General features: G+C 39.4%; 1 protein-coding gene across 1 annotated transcript in view; it reads right to left on the bottom strand.

Annotated features, from left to right (window-relative positions):
• The window catches only part of myo3a (myosin IIIA), a 103,804-nt gene that overhangs the window by 16,438 nt on the left and 69,292 nt on the right, over window positions 1–18,074 (bottom strand). The window contains exons 18-34 of the mRNA XM_088918461.1: window positions 17,832–17,958; window positions 16,988–17,198; window positions 14,931–15,078; window positions 13,365–13,518; window positions 12,672–12,760; window positions 12,442–12,571; window positions 11,571–11,627; window positions 9,180–9,259; window positions 9,006–9,047; window positions 8,676–8,753; window positions 6,333–6,538; window positions 5,940–6,051; window positions 5,335–5,497; window positions 4,938–5,024; window positions 4,601–4,724; window positions 3,095–4,100; window positions 2,100–2,244 (exon numbers count right to left, since the gene is read on the bottom strand). Coding sequence (XP_088774587.1) covers window positions 2,100–2,244; window positions 3,095–4,100; window positions 4,601–4,724; window positions 4,938–5,024; window positions 5,335–5,497; window positions 5,940–6,051; window positions 6,333–6,538; window positions 8,676–8,753; window positions 9,006–9,047; window positions 9,180–9,259; window positions 11,571–11,627; window positions 12,442–12,571; window positions 12,672–12,760; window positions 13,365–13,518; window positions 14,931–15,078; window positions 16,988–17,198; window positions 17,832–17,958 — 2,959 coding nt within the window. The remainder of the gene's footprint in view (window positions 1–2,099; window positions 2,245–3,094; window positions 4,101–4,600; window positions 4,725–4,937; window positions 5,025–5,334; window positions 5,498–5,939; window positions 6,052–6,332; window positions 6,539–8,675; window positions 8,754–9,005; window positions 9,048–9,179; window positions 9,260–11,570; window positions 11,628–12,441; window positions 12,572–12,671; window positions 12,761–13,364; window positions 13,519–14,930; window positions 15,079–16,987; window positions 17,199–17,831; window positions 17,959–18,074) is intronic.

Here is an 18,074-nt window from a genome sequence, read left to right as displayed (position 1 = left end):
AACTAAGCACTTCAAAGGTCATTGGAAATATTGAATTTGCTCAGAGGAATAAAAGCAATTTAATGGACAAAGCATTAATAATTGTTACAATTACTAGACCATTTCTAATGAAATGCAATGATTATTATATGATGACCTTCTTTGATGTTGATGTAATTAACATTTAAAATGCATTCATTCCTTTTGATGAGTATCAAGAACGTATGGCACATGCATAATTATTATGAATATTCTTGTCATATTCACCAAATCAGGATAAACAGATACGATTCTATGTAATGCTGCAAATGTCAAGGATGTATTGCGGCAAATATAAAAAAAACAATAATGTGTGACAACTTGGACAGTTTTGTTCAACTGTAGTTAGATTTGCAAATCTGTGTCAAATTTTTGTGCTATAGTAATCAGGGATCAGACTGCACAGTACAGATAAAGTCACCAGTGCTAAATGGGAATCTTTGAATGAAAGTATAGAATTTGTAAGGGTTATTATAGGGAAGAGAAAATTACAGCAGTCCAGCTAATTACAAACTCTGTGAGCACTCTTTGTCTTCAGATAATGCAGCTCCAGGTGTGATTTTTTGACACCCAGTAAGTCCAGACGGATCCTTATCCCTTTAATTAACCTGATTATCATGCAGGGCTAAAAGGCATTTCTCGAAAGAAGCCAGGGTGTGAGCTTCAACAGTAAACCTGGGTAGCTTATTCTGTACTCTGACACCTTTTTCTGTGCCGAAATGCCTCCTGTTTTAAGTTTTAAATGCAGTTCCATGTGGTTCCTACTTACTGTATGTTCTCTGGCTCACTGTTTATTCTGTGCACTCTTTGGATTGTGTTAGTGCCATTAAACATTTTGAATATCTATCAGGTCCCATCATAATCTTCTCTATTCAGGACAAATTAAGGGATAGTTCTTTTCAGGTTTAAAGGGTAGGGATTATTCTAAAGCATCTTAATGTACCTGGTTTCCCTTCTCTGGACTAATTCCATAATGGCAATATTATTCTATAAAGCGGTGACCAGCACTGTACACGTTATTCTAAAACGAGGCATTATAAGTAAGATACAGTATGCAAAACTGATCACAGCATTCCATTCCTTGAATTTAGAAATCATCTATCTCCCTGAAATCTCTATGCTTAGGGTTAAACCGAACCAGACATACAGTATTCAATCCAACAGGAGGTGTGGCTTTGACAGGTATAGTCCTTAACATGTCTAATAAAATCTCATGAAAGGCACAATTTGCAAATTTATTTATTTCAATTGAATGCCAAAGGCCCTTTTCTGTTTTCAGCCTATGAAGAATGGCTTCTTCGCAGCTTGCAGGCAGGTGAGAAAAAAAGCTGCCAGGATGACAGATTGATGAAAACGGAGTTTCAATATTTCTAAAGACACAAAGTAGAAGGTGACTTCAGATCGCCCATGTGTTGATGCAGAAATTATGATACGAAAGACTACTGCTTTAGCATTTAAAAAGCTGTGAAATTTGTGAAGCACAATGTGTTAATGTGATGCTCTGGGACTGAGTTCCTGCCACTGCAAATTAATTAGCAGTTAAACCTCCCTGTTTATATTTTTGGACCTGAAATAACAGTAGTTTAAAGTTTATCCATTTTCTAACTGCTTTATTCAACACAGGGTCACAGTGGAGCAACCAATCAACCAATCCAACACAGGGCACGCACAGACACAAGAGGGCCAATTTTACCAGCAGCCAATTAACCTATTGGCATGTCTTTGGATTGTGGGAGGGAACCAGAGCACCCAGAGGAAACCCACACAAACGCGGTGCAAACATACAAACTCCACAGAGACAGCACCCGAGTAATTGAACCCAAGGCTTCAGTAATCACTTCGGCGATCGTTTAAATCTGAAAAAATCCTGTATAGGTCGAATTTAGAAAACAATCAGGTTCATTAATTAGCTCCTCGGGTTGAAACAAAAAAAAAACTTGAGGAACTGAGTCTGGGACTCCTAATCTAGAGTTCAGCAGATTCGCCAGAGTTTAGCCCCACTGTGCCTCCAGTAAAGTAGACGTTTTTTGCAAAGGTAAAATATCAAAAAAAGGTAAGAGATGCAACATGACAGTACATACCTGGTGGAAGATAATTTGTAGGGAAACCATTGAGCGTTTTTTCTTTGACAAACACACCACGATTTAATGGGTTTAACTGACGGGCCAAGATGATCTCGTTCAACTTTTGTTGGAGAGAGAGATAGTCTTCGGAAAATCTGTTGATCTAGATCAAGAATGCAAAAAGCCTGTTAGATTTTTAATACATGGTCCCAACAAGTATTGATCGTCTGCAAGACGATTTCACAGTGTTAGGTTTCAATACCATTCTCTTTCACAAAACGTACAAGTGCCCAGGCTGGTGAACACACTTCACAAAGGTGGGACTGTCAGCACTGTGAAACCCCCACCACCCAAATATCTGGAGAAAAGCCTTTTGATGATCTGCACATCTTAAAATAATTTCTAAAACTGAGAACAGCAGTAAAGAAGGCTGTCAAAGATTACGATAATGACTGTATTGCTAATGAAAACGTGCAGCAGAAGACGATAAAGACAATCAATTGATTGATTTGGAGCCGATAACCAAGACTTTCAGCACACCTACACCTTTTGGGGAAGTCCTAGTTAAAAAGGTCACGTCCACAATAAGTAAAAGAAAATAAACTGCATATCTATAAGCACTCCAAACTTGAGTGTTTCTTGTTCTTTGCTATGTAATTGTTCACTACATAGTTTGAATATTATTTTCTTTCAGATAAGCCAATCAAATACAAAGTAATGGCCTCTGCAAAACTTTCCCACTTATTCACATACACTGTTTTGTTCAGAAACCTACTGTATCAGGTGCATAGTCCTGCTCTCAAACTTGAAGACACATTGAGCAACATAATATTATTTCAGATCAAAATGTACTGTATAAACATTATTTTTTTCAGCTCTCAGTTTTCAGAATTCTCTATTTCAAAGTGTTCCAAACCATAATTACCACAAATAACCTAAAATTCACTTAAAAACATGTAAATTAAATATTCTCTGCAGAATGTTTTTGGACCAGATAATGTTCAGTGTCTTACTTGTTTAGAAAATGTCTCAAACTCCTCCCTCTCTCTGGCTGACACCTCCTTGAGGTTCTTCCGATCCTTGTAGCCTCTGAAGTTGCTCTGAATCCTGACCGCGGCCTGCTCCTCATCGAGCTCTTCCTCCGGACTCTGCACCTCACGGACAGGATGCGCACCAGGGGGCTCGGAGTAGGCGTTCTCTCGCCCCGCCATTTCATCTGTCCCGGCCATTTCCCTTTCCTCCTTCAGCTTCTTCCTCTCCCGGTGACCCCGGAAGTTACTCTGAATGACTGTCGCTGCTTTCTCCTTGTCGAGGCCCTGCCCTTCACTGGGCGGCTCTGGCTCTTCCACGACAGTCTCAGGTTTGGCCTTCGCCGATTCCCTTTTCATCTCCCGTTGTCTCTTCTTTGGTATTTTTCCCTCCTCCTGCAGCCTCTTCCTGTCCTTGTGACCACGGAAGTTGCTCTGGATGACGACAGCTGCCCTGGTTTCCTCTTCCTCGTTTCCTGTCTCCGCTGCGGTCCGCTTGTCATTCAGCTCCACCTCAGATTTTCCCAACTCTTTGCCTGGCTGTGGGCCTTCCTCGCCCGCCGTCCCCTTCTTTCCCCTTGGGGGAATTTTCCCCTCTTCCTCGAGCCTCTTCCTTTCCCGGTGTCCTCGGAAATTGCTTTGGATGACAGTGGCAGCCTTGGCCTCCTCCTCCGTGTTGGCTTCCTCGTTCCCAGGAAGGGTCTGCGACGCCTGTTCAAAGTCGTCCTCTTCCACGGGGGGAGGTAGATCATCAAAATCATAGTTTTTAAGCTCACGTTCCTGCTTCAAGCGCTTCCTGTCTCTATAGCCCCTATAGTTGCTCTGAAGGACAACGGCTGCTTTGGCCTCATCATCTTCACCCCTCTGTGGCTGGCTGCCCTTCTCAGTGGTGACACCTGCTGTCTCTGGCTGCCTTTTATCTTGCACAACTCCCTCTTCTGGTGTCTCCTGAACAGTCTCTGCTGGTTGCTCTTCCTTCTTCATAGCTTCCCTTAAGCAAGAACAGAGGCGATATGTAACTAAAAGCAAGCACCCAGGTTCTTATTAAAATTCGCAGTAGAGCAGTCCTCACATGTAGATTCAAGCAATTCAAGCAAGTTGAAAAAGAAATCAAGTTTTTGCTGTATAACTTATCTTAGTTTTTTCCACTCTTTTAATATTTTAAATTAAATTTAAAAAAAAAACTCAGTATACACACACAAGCCAGCAGAGGTTGTAGTTTTTGGCTACATATAGAGACAGTAAGACTGTACAAATTTATTACATTTAATTTATTTTTCAACTTCATCCACATTCCATATCATTTGGTGTGCATTCATGAAGGAACTGTCACATCTAAGAAGGCAGGCACAATTAATATTAATGAAAAACATACACAATGACAACAGAAACAAACAGAGATAAGGATTTTTAGAAAAGACTGGATACTCAAATCCCTAAAGTCAAGAAACAAATGCTTAGGATGTGTAGAGATAGAGAAAGGAGTCCTACTTTTTTCTTTTGAAGCTCCTCCTCTCCTTGTGTCCTCTGTAGTGAGCTTGGATCTTTACCGCAGCTTTATTTTTTTCTTCCACTAATTCCTTGTATTTCTTCCTGGCAAGATATCCTCTGCAAACTAAAGAAAATCATTTAAAAAGCGCATTATTATATTGATGTGATTTTGAATAGCAAGCAGAAGTTAAGGACCGTGCCGTGCGTGTGAACTCACTTTAAAGACAAGCAGGAAATACGAAATCTGAAACACGCCACTCATTACTTCGTTCTTAACATGTAGGTGTACTAGTCACACTGCACACTGCATGGATTTTAGGTGGCTAAATCATCTTACCAGCTTGGAGCTTGGCGATAAAAGTCTCATTCTTTGACTTATTTTTATCACCTGTGTACTCCTTTCGAACTTTGTATCCTCTGTAAGCTGATGGAAATAGGTTTAAACAGAATACAACTAGTGATTAGTCTAATAATAATAATAATAATAATAATAATAATAATAATAATAGTAAATATAGAAAATAATAATGAAATCATGCACGATTATTGTTCCACATATAATAAAATTCTATTATATTGACCGGTATTGCTCAGATTATGGGATCTGATAAGACCTGGCTAGCAGGTGGTGATGCCTCTGCTACATTACTATCAAAAGCACAGCAGGCTTTCTTCTTCCTTCCCAACAAACCCTGTGTCTGGGCATGGGTCTGTAGCGAAGATAATTACTGTACCTGACTGGAGAACCACAGCGCTTTGTTCCCTTTTTTCTTGCATTTTGCGGTATCGTCTGGCACCCAGCCAGCCCCGCACACAGGCCTGAACCAGGATGACGCGGTCCACAGTCTCCTTTATCATCAGGTTAAGTTGCTCGACGTGGTAGTACTTCAGGAACACCTGGTCAGATCACACAGCACACAATGGAAAAAAAAAAGACAGGAAGACGAGTCTCCTTTTTTCACGCTGAACTGAACAAGGTTGATGTTTTTAGCCTGCAATGTGTTTATGACTCCAAGCTTATCAACCCATAGAAATGGATGATTTTACGTCGTTTCAAAAAGTAGAAAAAAAGGTTGAAAATTCAAATGAAAAACAAATGATGTCTAAGAAATAGAAAATGGTGAATTCAGGATGCAAAATAGTAATAAAGAAAAAGACTATTGGAACAGAAAGACCTTTTTCAAATGGATAAAGAAGACAGCACCAGCAAGACAAGTGAATTCACATTTTAAAAGTGGAATATTGTAGCATGCCGTAAGTCATCTACTTGACCACGGCAAACAAGAGTTACCGGAAAAAAAAGGCTAAAACTTAAAAAAGAAAGAGAAGCAGATCTTACTTTTGTCTTGCCCAGAACCCAGTTCTCCAGTTTCGCTTTCTCTAGTATTACAGCACAGGTGTCAGGGCTCACAGGAGGGTCTTCATTCGATCGGAAAGCTAGAATCAAGTACCTAGAAAAAAAAATCTCACATGGATCTTTCAAAAACAAAATCAATGCTCAGAGGCTAGGGAAAGAGTTTGAAACTGCATAGCAAATAAACTCGTTGGACTTGTTTATTAGACATGTACTGAATATACTGTACGTGTCAAATGTCCTGAGAAAGAAACAAACTAAAGGACAGACATGATTCAACAGACTGTATAGAGAAGAATATTGTGCAATATGGGTGAAAAGCAAACTAAGAGTAGAACCAAAATCAAAATGCAGCTAAAAAACGTCAATTATTCCCACCTTTTGATAAAGTTTGCAAAAAGAATACGATGAGAATAGCCTTGTCTTCGAATTTTAGCAGTTTCCAAGACCCCTGTGTAGCGAAGCTGTACGAGAACTTTTTCCCTGTCAAACTTGCTGGCTTGACGGTCATTGTTGGGCTTAATGCAGCGGACAAAATGGGGCTGACCTGCCACCATCTTAGACAGGAGGTCCATGAGGGAATACTGAAAAACAAACAACGCAATACGAAAAACTTCAGTCAGGGAAAGCGATTCAGGCAAACCCCTCCAGTGACCAAGAGGTACAACATTATCACTGAAGGGCATAACCATTAATCTTTGATGTTTCTGGGTCCATCTCAAAAACCACATTTCTAAGAGGGAAGAGATGATCAAGGAAGCGTCACAGTAGCTTCCAAAAGGTCATACAGCAAATCTATACGTAGAGAATTGCAATGGAAAAACAGAGTTCCAGTGTCAGTCAGGTCAAAAGAAACAAATCCTTATACATTTGTGGTGCACAAAGAATACCATTAAATACGGCTTACTCCAGGGCTCACATTATGTTCCTGGCCGTAACAACGCACATATTATTGGAACAAATAGAACATCTACATACTGTGGGCGAAGCTTCAAAAAAAGGATTTTTTAATTAGTTCTTTAATTGAGCTGTTTACCATTCAATACAAGTTCTAAAGGATTCATTAGATTTGTGCAGATAATCAGGCTTTGTGCGGACATGGTAGTTCAAGTAGGGAGCTGCAAAGGAACAAGTAAAGGTTTATTCCAGGCTGAAAAAGGAAGAAAAACACAATGTTTCAGCTGTGGACCTTCTTTGGGTGCAGACATTACCACTTAAGGAAAATATATTTGAACATACTGTATTTTTTCAACATTCTAGGAACCACCAGGAAATGTGTACCTTTTCCTGCATAATTCTGTGTTTTGGAACAATAATAAAAGAAGTGAGGGTTCTAATGCAGAACAATCTATTTGCTAGGAATCAAAGGAAATACCACTTATTATCTAAACCAAAGTCATAAACTCTTAATCAGAAAAATAACAATGTACTTTGTCACAGAAACTGTACAGAACATCTTGCTTTGGACCACAATGCAGAAGTCTTGTGGGATTCTATGCCATTCCTCTCATAGACTGGGGACAAGTTTGCCTGTTCACTGGTCTCCGGGTTCTACTGTAGGGGCCACAGGTCATCCCAGTTGTCCCACAAAGCCTAGCGAGCAGGGCATCCAAGACGCCCACATTTGTTTCTCGCAAGAAAGCTGCTGTTACATGAGGAGAAGGTATTGTCCTGCTGGAATGATGTCACACCAGGATGGTCCTAGAGGAAGGGCAGCAGGTGAGATCCCAGGGTTTGTCTAATGTAGCACCATGATGTCAGGTTGTCATTATGTCACGACAAGTAGGAACTCGACGCTCATATTGCATTTAGATCATCCCTTTGGTTCTGGTGAGGTGTTCTGACTCACGATCTCTCAGATCTTGGCCTTTTATTTAAGAAGTGGTCTTCAGTACACATCTTGCTTGGGTACAATATCTTGGGTCAGAAATTGCTGAGTGTGACACCCTAGGTGGTAAGTGAGAGAGGACACCAACCACTAGTCTCCAACCTATTAAGGGCACAAAGATATTCTTAATAAGATGGTTAAACTGTTTTCTTGCAATTGTTGTCTTTCACAGGTTAAATCTGTTGCATGAAGGAAAAGGCTCACTTGTTCTTGATTTTCAGTATGGATGCAGACCAAGAAAGTTGGGCCTCGTGACTCTATCTCTTTGATTTCAAGCAGGTGGCAAAAAGTGACCACAGGAAAAAATGGCTTTTGGCAGCCAAACATACTAACATATCACTTTCTGATCCGCCACTGCAGGCTGTTCCTATCATTGTAAAGAAGAATGCACAAAGCGTTGGATGATTCACCCACAAACATAGAAAGTGAGCTGGGTTTAGACCATAAAGGTTAGCTTTACCTACCTACTGTATGATGTGTTGTTGCAATAGTAATCCTGCACAGTACGAGAGAAACCACATGTTTAGACATCTGGTGTCTGTGCTTGCCTGAGGAGCCAATGGAGTGAAGCTCCCATCTGTGGGATTATGATTAAATGCCTCTAAGTCAGAATTCCCCCTATAGGGAATGACAGTTCCTGCAGTAAACTTTTGTAGGCTAGTAGCACTTGTCCATTCCATGAAAGCTGTTTGTGGAAAACCTTGAAATGTATTCCTAAGAATTAATAAATGTTCTGTAAGGATCAGTATGAAAGTGACTGTGGGCACCATTTCCACACTGAAGACAGAAACCTGAACCACAAAGGAAATATTTTAACAAACTGTGCCTCTTACTCGGAAATAAGACGCCACGGTTTGAGTTCTCATGTTGGTTGTCTCTCTGGGATGGTGGACCGACTCTCCACTGTCACCCTGAACATGAATAAAGCAGTCCAACAAATACACTATCAATACAACAGATCATCTTACAGACAATGCATATGCACAGTACTAAGCAGACAGAAAATGTTTACATTTTACAGAACTAAAAATTCACAGAAATAAGAAAGAATGAATGCCGGGAAAAGCTCATGTCTATTCTAAAGCCTACAGTGCTGTGTGGGATGGTGAAAGCCATTAAAGCTCGTTTTATGCAGTACAGATGGAGGGAGAAAATGTTATTACCTCACAGACTGATAATGAACTGAACAACACAAGCATTTCCATCTTTACAAGAAGAAACCAGGAAAGCGAGAGACAGGGAGGACACTTGAAGTTAATTGGTCTGAGAGTGAACATATAAAACAGAGGTTCATATGCTTCCAAACAAATATTGACACCACACTGAAAGAAGCATACCTTTGACACATTGATTGAGTGCTGTGGGGTGCAATTTCTGATGTTTCCCACACCTTTACCCTTGGTATGGGCTAGGTTACCTTCCAGGAAAGAGGAGAAGGATACACTCAGAGGAAAATTCGATTTGGAGGAAATTAAAACACTGACCCACTAGGCAATCACAAATTCTAAACTCAATATGTGCTGTGACAACTTTCCACTCTGTAAGAAGCCGCTTTGAAAGAACAGGAAGATTGATATCTGGGATCTAGGAGGGGAGGGCAAGTCAAATATTTTATTTAGTTCAGACTTTCATCAAACAAGTAAAGGCCAATTTAGAAACACATTTTAGTAAGTACTTAGAAAATGTCTTTTAGGCCTAATATATTACTAAGGAACTAATAGAGGCTAATTTCACCTGCAAAGCAAACAGGAAAAAAATGTTTTAGCTTTCTTGGGGTGTGTATCAATAGGCTATCATTATGCTATCATTAATATGGATAAAGTAATTACAGTATTACTAATCTGTGAATGTCTAAGAAGAAAATATAATCCTTGCTATCTAGTGTTTTGCTCACATTGCTTTTAAATTAACTCAGAAAGGTTGTTGCTTGCCCATAATTACAACTAAAATGGAACAGTCAAACTACTCATTTCAATAGGTACAGTACTAAAACCATGAATGCAGAGAATGTTAATGAGGCTTTTGTTTAATTTTCTACACTATGTTATGATCATTAGAGGTAAAACCCATGGCAAGAATTGCAGCGAGGTGGCATTATTATTTTAAAACATGTATATTGAAAAAATAAAACCAAAGTGAAGTGGAGTATTTACTGGTGCAGTGGTGTGTGTTATGGGATATATCTCTAAATAGCATAACCAGCAACAATCTGTGCAGTCAGTTGATTGCTCTTTACTCAGCAAAGCCTTGTGGTAAATATCATAATATTTAAAGAGAAAGACAATTCTGTTAATAATATAAACTGTGCAAATCCTCTGATGTCTAAATTCACCCTCTGCAATGCTATTTATAGCAATATTAAGAGGGTGAAACAGAGGGTGTATTTAGACATCAGAGAATTGGTACAGTATCTTGAAAAGCGTTGATCTTTTTTCTTTAATCAGTTGCCACCGTTGGGTCACCATGGATGCACTGTAGTCCCAATTATCTGGTTTGGTTTTCTGGTGTAAATGTCAGGAGCTCTGCATGAACCTCCCCACCAAACACACTGTGCACGGGTCCTGTACTGCTCGGGCAGACTCACAGTCTGTGACATGTCCCCTCCTTACGTCATTTAGAGAGAGCTTAATCGTCTGTAACAGCACATCTCCTCATGCACTAGTGCGTATTTGCTCCGCCAGGTGCCTGAATGTACAGTAGCAGCCCACATGGGGATATGTGTATGGTAGAAATGTTCAGGCAAGATTTTATTGAAACCTCACTCTTCTATATTCATATATAGCCAATGTTCTTTATCTATGTATCTTAATGGCATACTGTACATAATAACCAAGTGTTTTCCAGATATTTTTTGTGCTGAACTGGTGGTGTACAGCAGAAATACTTGTAATGGGTTTTACTGTGTTGGTGTGATGACTGGCACAAGCCAGAGGTTGAAAAGGCATTTGAACCCTAAGCAATGCAGGAGTGGAGAACGTACAGCATGCTGCGGATATCACTGATTTATCCCAGTGCTGCACACCAACGAGTCCAGCAATCACCTTTACCCACTCAGGAATTCATCCGGCTAAAAACTACGTATGGATGACAGGAAAAAAAAAATCTTCGGTCGGGAAAGCAACCCACAGCGAGAAACGAAAGAGAGCACTATGGTTTAAAGAACTGGAGGAAAAAAAAGTAACATTTACAGTATTGTTCAAGCTTTTTAACCTTTTGTGCTGAAAAGTTTAGACTTCTTTAACTGAAAAATGCCCCCTTTATCTCAATTAGCAAGATATACAAGTGAGAGGGAGCAGGAGGTGGATAAAAAAGTTCTCACAAAATAAAATAGTCATGCATTACAATCTACAATCAATAACAAGGCATCAATTAAATCCCTGTGGGGTTTCTGCATTAGTTGTTAGTGCACTGCGAAGCCTGGCAGAAACTCATCCCCTCCATGATGCAAGCCAAGCCTGGAAGGGAAAAGCCCAATTTTGTCCACAGAATGATGGCGGGGATAATGCCTGGGCACTGCAGCTGGGTGACTCATTCTTCAGGGATTATGCATGATTGACTCCCCAGTGCAGTGCCAAAGGGCAGAATACAGAGTACAGGCTTTGAAGCGCATTTGATTTCACAGGGTCAGATGAGTGACAACGCTGAAGGGGCAACAAGCGATTTAGTTTCTGTATTAGTGAGTATTGATTTTGAATGTATTGTTCTCCTTGGCATTGACAAGTACTCACGCGGCACTGACCAGCCATTCATATAATTAGACTGGCATCTTTTTTCAGAAGGACGCACTGGAAAAAGCAAAACCGACTTGTTTGCTGGCGTTTCAAAATGACATTATCAAAACCCGAACAATCTTTTTACCTGCCTTTCAAATGGTATTTTTCCTATGTGATTCAGAGCACTAGTTAAATCGAGGTCCAGCTTATTGAGCGTTTAACGATAATGTCCATCTGTTTTTAGCTTGAAATATAAAAGTTATGAGCTGCTACTGCAAATAAAAGGAAAGGCATTAAACCCACTTATCCCACTGCAGTCTTGTCTGTTAGAGTGATGGGCATTTGCAGCATAATATCTGAAGCAAATGAGGTACCTGGAATTTAATTTTCTCACATTTTGTTAGTGACATGAAAATATGTTCCTAAAAAAGACAAACTTACAAAGATGCGCTACCTCTAACACTTCAGGTGCTACACAAGAATGCATCACTGTATACAATATATGATTTTGAGACTGAAACAAGGAACCGTGTACAGTATATTTTCTTAATGAGTACATTAACAAAGAGAAGAGTATATGCACACGGTAGAAACCGCCATGCATTTTTTTCTTGGCTTCTTCAGTTAAGGTAAAAATGTGATTAAACAATGTTGATAGATTACTACCTTTCAAACTGCATTTCTCCTGTGTGATTCATACTGTAGCTCTAGTTATATTTAGGTTCTTGGACAGAATTTGGTAAAAATGTTCTTGGACAGCGAGCATTATGGTATGAAACAAAAGGTTTATGCTTTCCTAGTTAATTTTCTATCACAATAATTCACTGGACTACTGAAATGATTATTTTCTAGGCCTTCCTTTCGGATTCCTGTTCCGAAGTTTTACCTGTCTTTGTGAGAGGGTGTGTGACAAGCTTGCGTATCAGCTCATTTTCTGAAGACCTCAGCAGAAGGACAATATCTGCTGGCAGGGTATCCCTGTTCTTTGAAAGAAATCCACTTGCATTGTAGAGAACCTATGATAATGGATGCAGACAGTAAGCATTCACTCACTAAAGCAACTGCATTTGTTCTCAGAATTACAGCAAAGGCTTCTATACAAATAAGAGTAATTACCTTTCCAGCATAATGATGAATTCCAAAGCTTAAATCGACCCGTTTCGGTCTCCAGAAGTTTTTGGATTTCAGGTTATCTTCAAACTTTTCTAAATACACAAAAAGAGAAAACCAATCTGCTGTTTATTACAGATGGATGATTTGTGCAATTTTACATAATTCAGGGTACTTTCAAAGGCTAAACAGTACAACTGCTTGTACAGTTTGATGAGTTCAATACATTAAGCATAAGAAAAACACAGGGCCGTACTCATAAATCATTTTCCACAATGCATTTGCTTTTAAAAAAGCAAAATATAAACAGTTATGCATAAGAAAAAGAAACATTTGATCTTTCAACTGAAGTTCTTAATTCAACATATTGAAGAAAACTGTGAGTGTTCATAAATTCATTATGATGATTTCTTCACAGTGTTCTTCCTGAGTGTTACTTCAGATGTCCTGTCAGGAGCTGTTTTATGGCCAAAACATCCCTTCATTCATTTTCTAACAGCTTTACCGATACAGGGTTGCTCGGGAACCAAAGTCTGTTCCAGCAAGCAACAAGGCCCAAGGCAGGATACACCCTGGATGGGACACCAGTCCATTGTAAGGGGCCAAAACATCTCAGGGGCTATTTGCTGAATGAATTAAACACTGTTTCTTAGGTTTAAAATATTAGAACAATTGCTGGGCTGTATCTGAACAACTTGCCTATGAGGGTCTGATCTGTGGCTTGAGGAAATCGACTCTCCTCATCCAGCAGTGAGAGCAATCCCATTGGCTTCTGAAGAAACATGTCAAGCAGAGGTCGATTGTCCTCATATTCAATCACTCGGGCGTCCACATCTTCATTCAGGTATTCATTCTGACAGGTAAGAGCAGAGACATTCGTTCCACACCCTTGCTTTAACTTTTAGTCAATAACAATCTGCTTCAGCGAGAGATTATAGGGCTTTAATTCTGCTGCGCTACATCATTCTACACATTCTGTTCTAGTGATAATGCACTTTTGAGGTTTAAAAGAGAGCTTTAAAGAAGTTGAGAGTTTAAAAAGCCCATTCAAAAATTAACAGAGTAAGTATTTTAGTGCGAAAGTAACATTTAACTATTACTCAAGGATGCTGGATGAAAAAAATATCATAAAAAGGGGGATATTTGCAAAACAGTGCCGATGAAACAAAGGCACGTGTTTTAAGGGTACCTAAAGTACAAATAATGCAGTGCAGGTGTCAAGCACAGTGTTTACCAGGGACTGTGGACTGTGACATTTTGCATACATGAGAAAAAAAGTGCAGCAGCAGAAAGTACGAGGTGGCTTTTCAAACCCTCCAGGTTCTGATGCACACATGTCTAAGGAAGTTAATTTCTGAAATAAAATACAACTTCTAGCCTAGGGGAAAGCCATTCTGCCACCTCAAAATGACCTCTTTTTGGACATAAAAACGATTGTTTTTGATATCTGGGCCCGAGAGGATGAAAAACAAGAAACAAAGGCTGTGCTCTAAACAGCCCTCAGATTCTTTTTGTCCTTTGGATACGAGCATCAGGTCTAAAACTACTCCATTTTTCTAAAATCTTCTTGTGGAACAAACTTATCAATTACTTTTCACTGTCAAATGTCATTTAGAAGTATACGTTTACAAATATATACTGTTACATAAATCAGTGAAACACCAGAACCAGTTATGTCCAGTGCTAGTTTCATTTTCTACTTCACGTTTTTATCATACATGAGTCTGTATTGCAGATTCACAGCAGACACCCTCAACAGCACAAAAGGCATGAGCACACAAATGAAACGTTTTATGACTATCTGAATGACACTTTAGGCAATATGTATTTTGAAGATCTGGGGTTTTGTGTTTTTTTTTTATCTTTGAACAGCCACATAGGTAGAGGCAGTTTCCACCACATGAAGAACTCAAAATGCAGCACACAAAAATCCCACAGAAAAATTTCCTTGGAAATTCAAAACGGTAAGTATATAAAGTAATGCCTGCATCTTATCTAGGGACCGACTAATGCGCAGAAATCACTGACAAGTTCTGATAAGAGGAAAACCACATTTTGGAATGATGTAACTGAGATTGAGATGCTACAGTTAAAAGAAACACTGCCCTCCCTCATTTATATCAATATACTGTAGTTTTCATGGTTTAAAATGGTAAAAAAAAGTACTTTCTTCATCAAAAATGATGGAATTCTTTTAGGATCCATGTAGGTTAATGTACTATTTATATTTCTATAGGATGACCACAAGCACGGGACATTTCATACCTGTTCCCAGGCAAATATGTGTTGATTGAAGTAGAACTGAATCTGTTCATTTGCAATGTTAATGCACAGCTGCTCGAATGAGTTCCTCTTGAAGTTCTCAAACCCAAATATGTCAAGAATTCCAATATTAAGACCATTGTCCTCTTCACTAGGGAGGATAAATAAAGACAAATATGTAAGGCATTTTAAAGAAGAAATACGGGGCTTCTAGTGTAGCAACATGTTGCATCAGGGTTAGAAAATTACACAGGAATTTCACATACAAACACTACATAGTATACTGTAGGTAAACTGTTCTGACATGACTAAAAATAGTCAATGAACAGGGGTTAATCTTACTAGTCTTTCTTTTCTTTAATAGTAAAGTTACTTTTTGCACAGATTCCCAAGCCGAGATTGTGGTCACGTGAGAATACTTTTAAAAAATACGTGCAGTATTTCAATACTTAGCTCACATCTCAAAGGAGTCAGCATGATGAATGCCATTGCTTTCGATTTGGTGTTGAAATGTATTTTTATTCCAAATGAAGTACTCTCAAACAAAGTCAATGTTGTGATTTATGGATACTAAACACTATACTGCCAATTTAGTAGACTGTTTTGCTGAATCTAGAGAACTGAAGTGAGATTTGGTAACAATTTTGTGTCAAATGTCACTAGCAACAGATCTAGTGACTTGCATTATGGTAAGCATGAATTTTAGATATGCTATACAAATCACCACATTGTTAAGTATTAGTAGCATATCCATATACAATAAAATACAACCAGGATACTTTTAGTATCTTTACATTTGTGATGTATCTCCCTTTCACCTTGTTCACAGAACACATTACGAAGGCACACGTTTGTGTAATATTATTAAAATTTTCATTTGTTGCATACTTTATATATGAGGGATGAACAATAAGATTGCTGCATATTATATACTGTATTATTATAAAACATATAGTTACTGTATGTTATGTATTATTACATTATTTAAAGATTTAAAACATAAAGATAATCTACTTTATTGCGTTTTATGTTTTAACAATCTGGCAAATTGTGTTAAAAAATGTTTTGAGGCTGATCCAGCCATTTTCAGACCCTGAAAGTCGACAACACTGGTACTAAAGCAGGCTTGTGGTTCTGTTCTGTCATATCTGGCATTTCAAGCCACTCTGCAATGGTGGCGCCCATTAGGCAATTAGCTGGTTACTACCAATAACAAAGAACATAAAATACAGTACGCAACAACCATTTAAGAAAGTAAACAAAAACCCCATCCACGCCTTATTATAAGTTACCGTGGGCTTATTAATCTGTTTGAAAGACTGAGGTAGATGCACCTCATTAAAATTAACGCCAAAGGGTTCCTGAGTGGCTCAACTCGGCTCGTTCCGTTGATAGATCATGTGGCGACTCTGAATCCCAGGATGGTGGGTTCTTATGCAGAAGCAGTAACAGAGGGATGGAGAATGTAAGGGTATTGCAGAGCTCAACATCTCCAATAGATGCTATCTCTAGGAGCGCCATTGTGAGAGATGCGGTGGCTTACTGAGGAGGTCCTGGCCTCCGTTGGGCTGAGGTAGCGCCAAAGATGAGGGGATTGCTAACCGTTACATCCCAAGTGGGAGATGGGGGGCCGTCATTTTTGGGTACTCCACATTCAATGAGCAAAATAAACCGAGAGCTGAAATTGTCTGTTGAATCCAGAGACCTGAAGTGGGATTTGACAACAATTCTGTGACAAAAGTCACTCACAGCAAATCTAATGGTTTTCATATGGATATAGAAAACCATTAGATTCAATTTTTATAATATATATGGATATATATCCACATATACAGTATATATCTATATATATATATCCATTTCATATGGACACCAGAGAATTTTAGATATAAAAAAAATCACGAAATTGTTTAGTATTATCCTATGTATATGTAATACAACCAGAGTACTTTCAGTTTCTTTACATTTCTGATATAACTCCCTTTCTATTGAGAAAACAGTAGATGACAAATCCCGGCATTGTTCTGGTTCAACAGAGCTGCTCCCTGTCCCTTTTTTACCTCAGCTGGGTGTAAGGCTTGAGTAATGTGTTGATGCGGTTGACTATCCAGCTAAAGAGGCGGCCGAACAAGGCCTTGCCCATGGCGTCTCGGACCTCCGCGGCCTTCTCCATGGTGTTGGGCCGGACAATCGTTTCTCCTCGAGTGACCACACAGTGCGAGGTGAGTGCCTCCTGGAGCTCATCCGCCCGGATGTAGAGCAGAGATGCAGCTTCGAAAACGCAAAATGTTCGGGGAAAAAAAAGCGTTATTCTTCTTTTAAAAATCTCTAGTCTCTAAATCTCTTTCAATCTAATCAATACCTTTATTTTCTAACTGCTTCTTCCAATTCTTCTTCTAAGCCTATCCCAGAAAGCAACTAGTACAAGGCAGGGTACAGCCTGGACAGGACTCTAGTCCATCACAGGGCACACAGACACAGAGGCAGACGCACACATACTCACACTCACACCAGCGCCAGTTTTCCCAGAAGCCAATTAACCTACCAGTATGTTCTGTGGGAAGAAATTTGAGGTAACCCACACAAGCACAGGGAGAACATACAAACTCCACGCAGACAGCCCCCCAGTTCCAGAATTGAACCCAGGGCCCCAGCGCTGTGAGGCAGCAACACTAACCACTGTGCCACCATGCTGTCCTAGAGTAGATCTTCAGAGTTTTAAGACAGCTGAAGACGGAAACAAACTTTGAAAAGAGGCCTGTTGAACTGCCTGTATGACGGCTGGCCATGTACTGTATAGCTCACAAAAGGTTTCTATATAATTTCTATTTGTAAGGTCACTTTCTAAGGTCTTTTCTGAAAGCAATAATATTTTGTTTGAATGCTATGAAACAAATAACTCACCACTCTCAAGCATTGCAGTATTGGAGATATTGCTTTTGTCAGTCTGATGCTCGGAGGCGACTGATGTAAATTCAATATCACCTGCATTTAAAATGGCGGCCAGTATGCTGTAAACACTTCCCAGCTCCTGGACACATATGGGAAACATTATTAATGATGCAATTCTGTTCTCAAAAAGAATTTTCTAGGAAAGACTAAAAAAAGGGAAGAGCGTGGCCTCAAATAATGTAATTACACCTCTCG

The sequence above is a fragment of the Atractosteus spatula genome, chromosome 6 (assembly GCF_055471065.1).
Source record: "Atractosteus spatula isolate fAtrSpa1 chromosome 6, fAtrSpa1.hap1, whole genome shotgun sequence".
In the NCBI taxonomy this organism is placed as follows: domain Eukaryota; kingdom Metazoa; phylum Chordata; class Actinopteri; order Semionotiformes; family Lepisosteidae; genus Atractosteus; species Atractosteus spatula.
The sequence above is the reverse complement of the archived record's forward strand: the minus strand, read 5'-3'. Positions and strand labels throughout refer to the sequence as shown.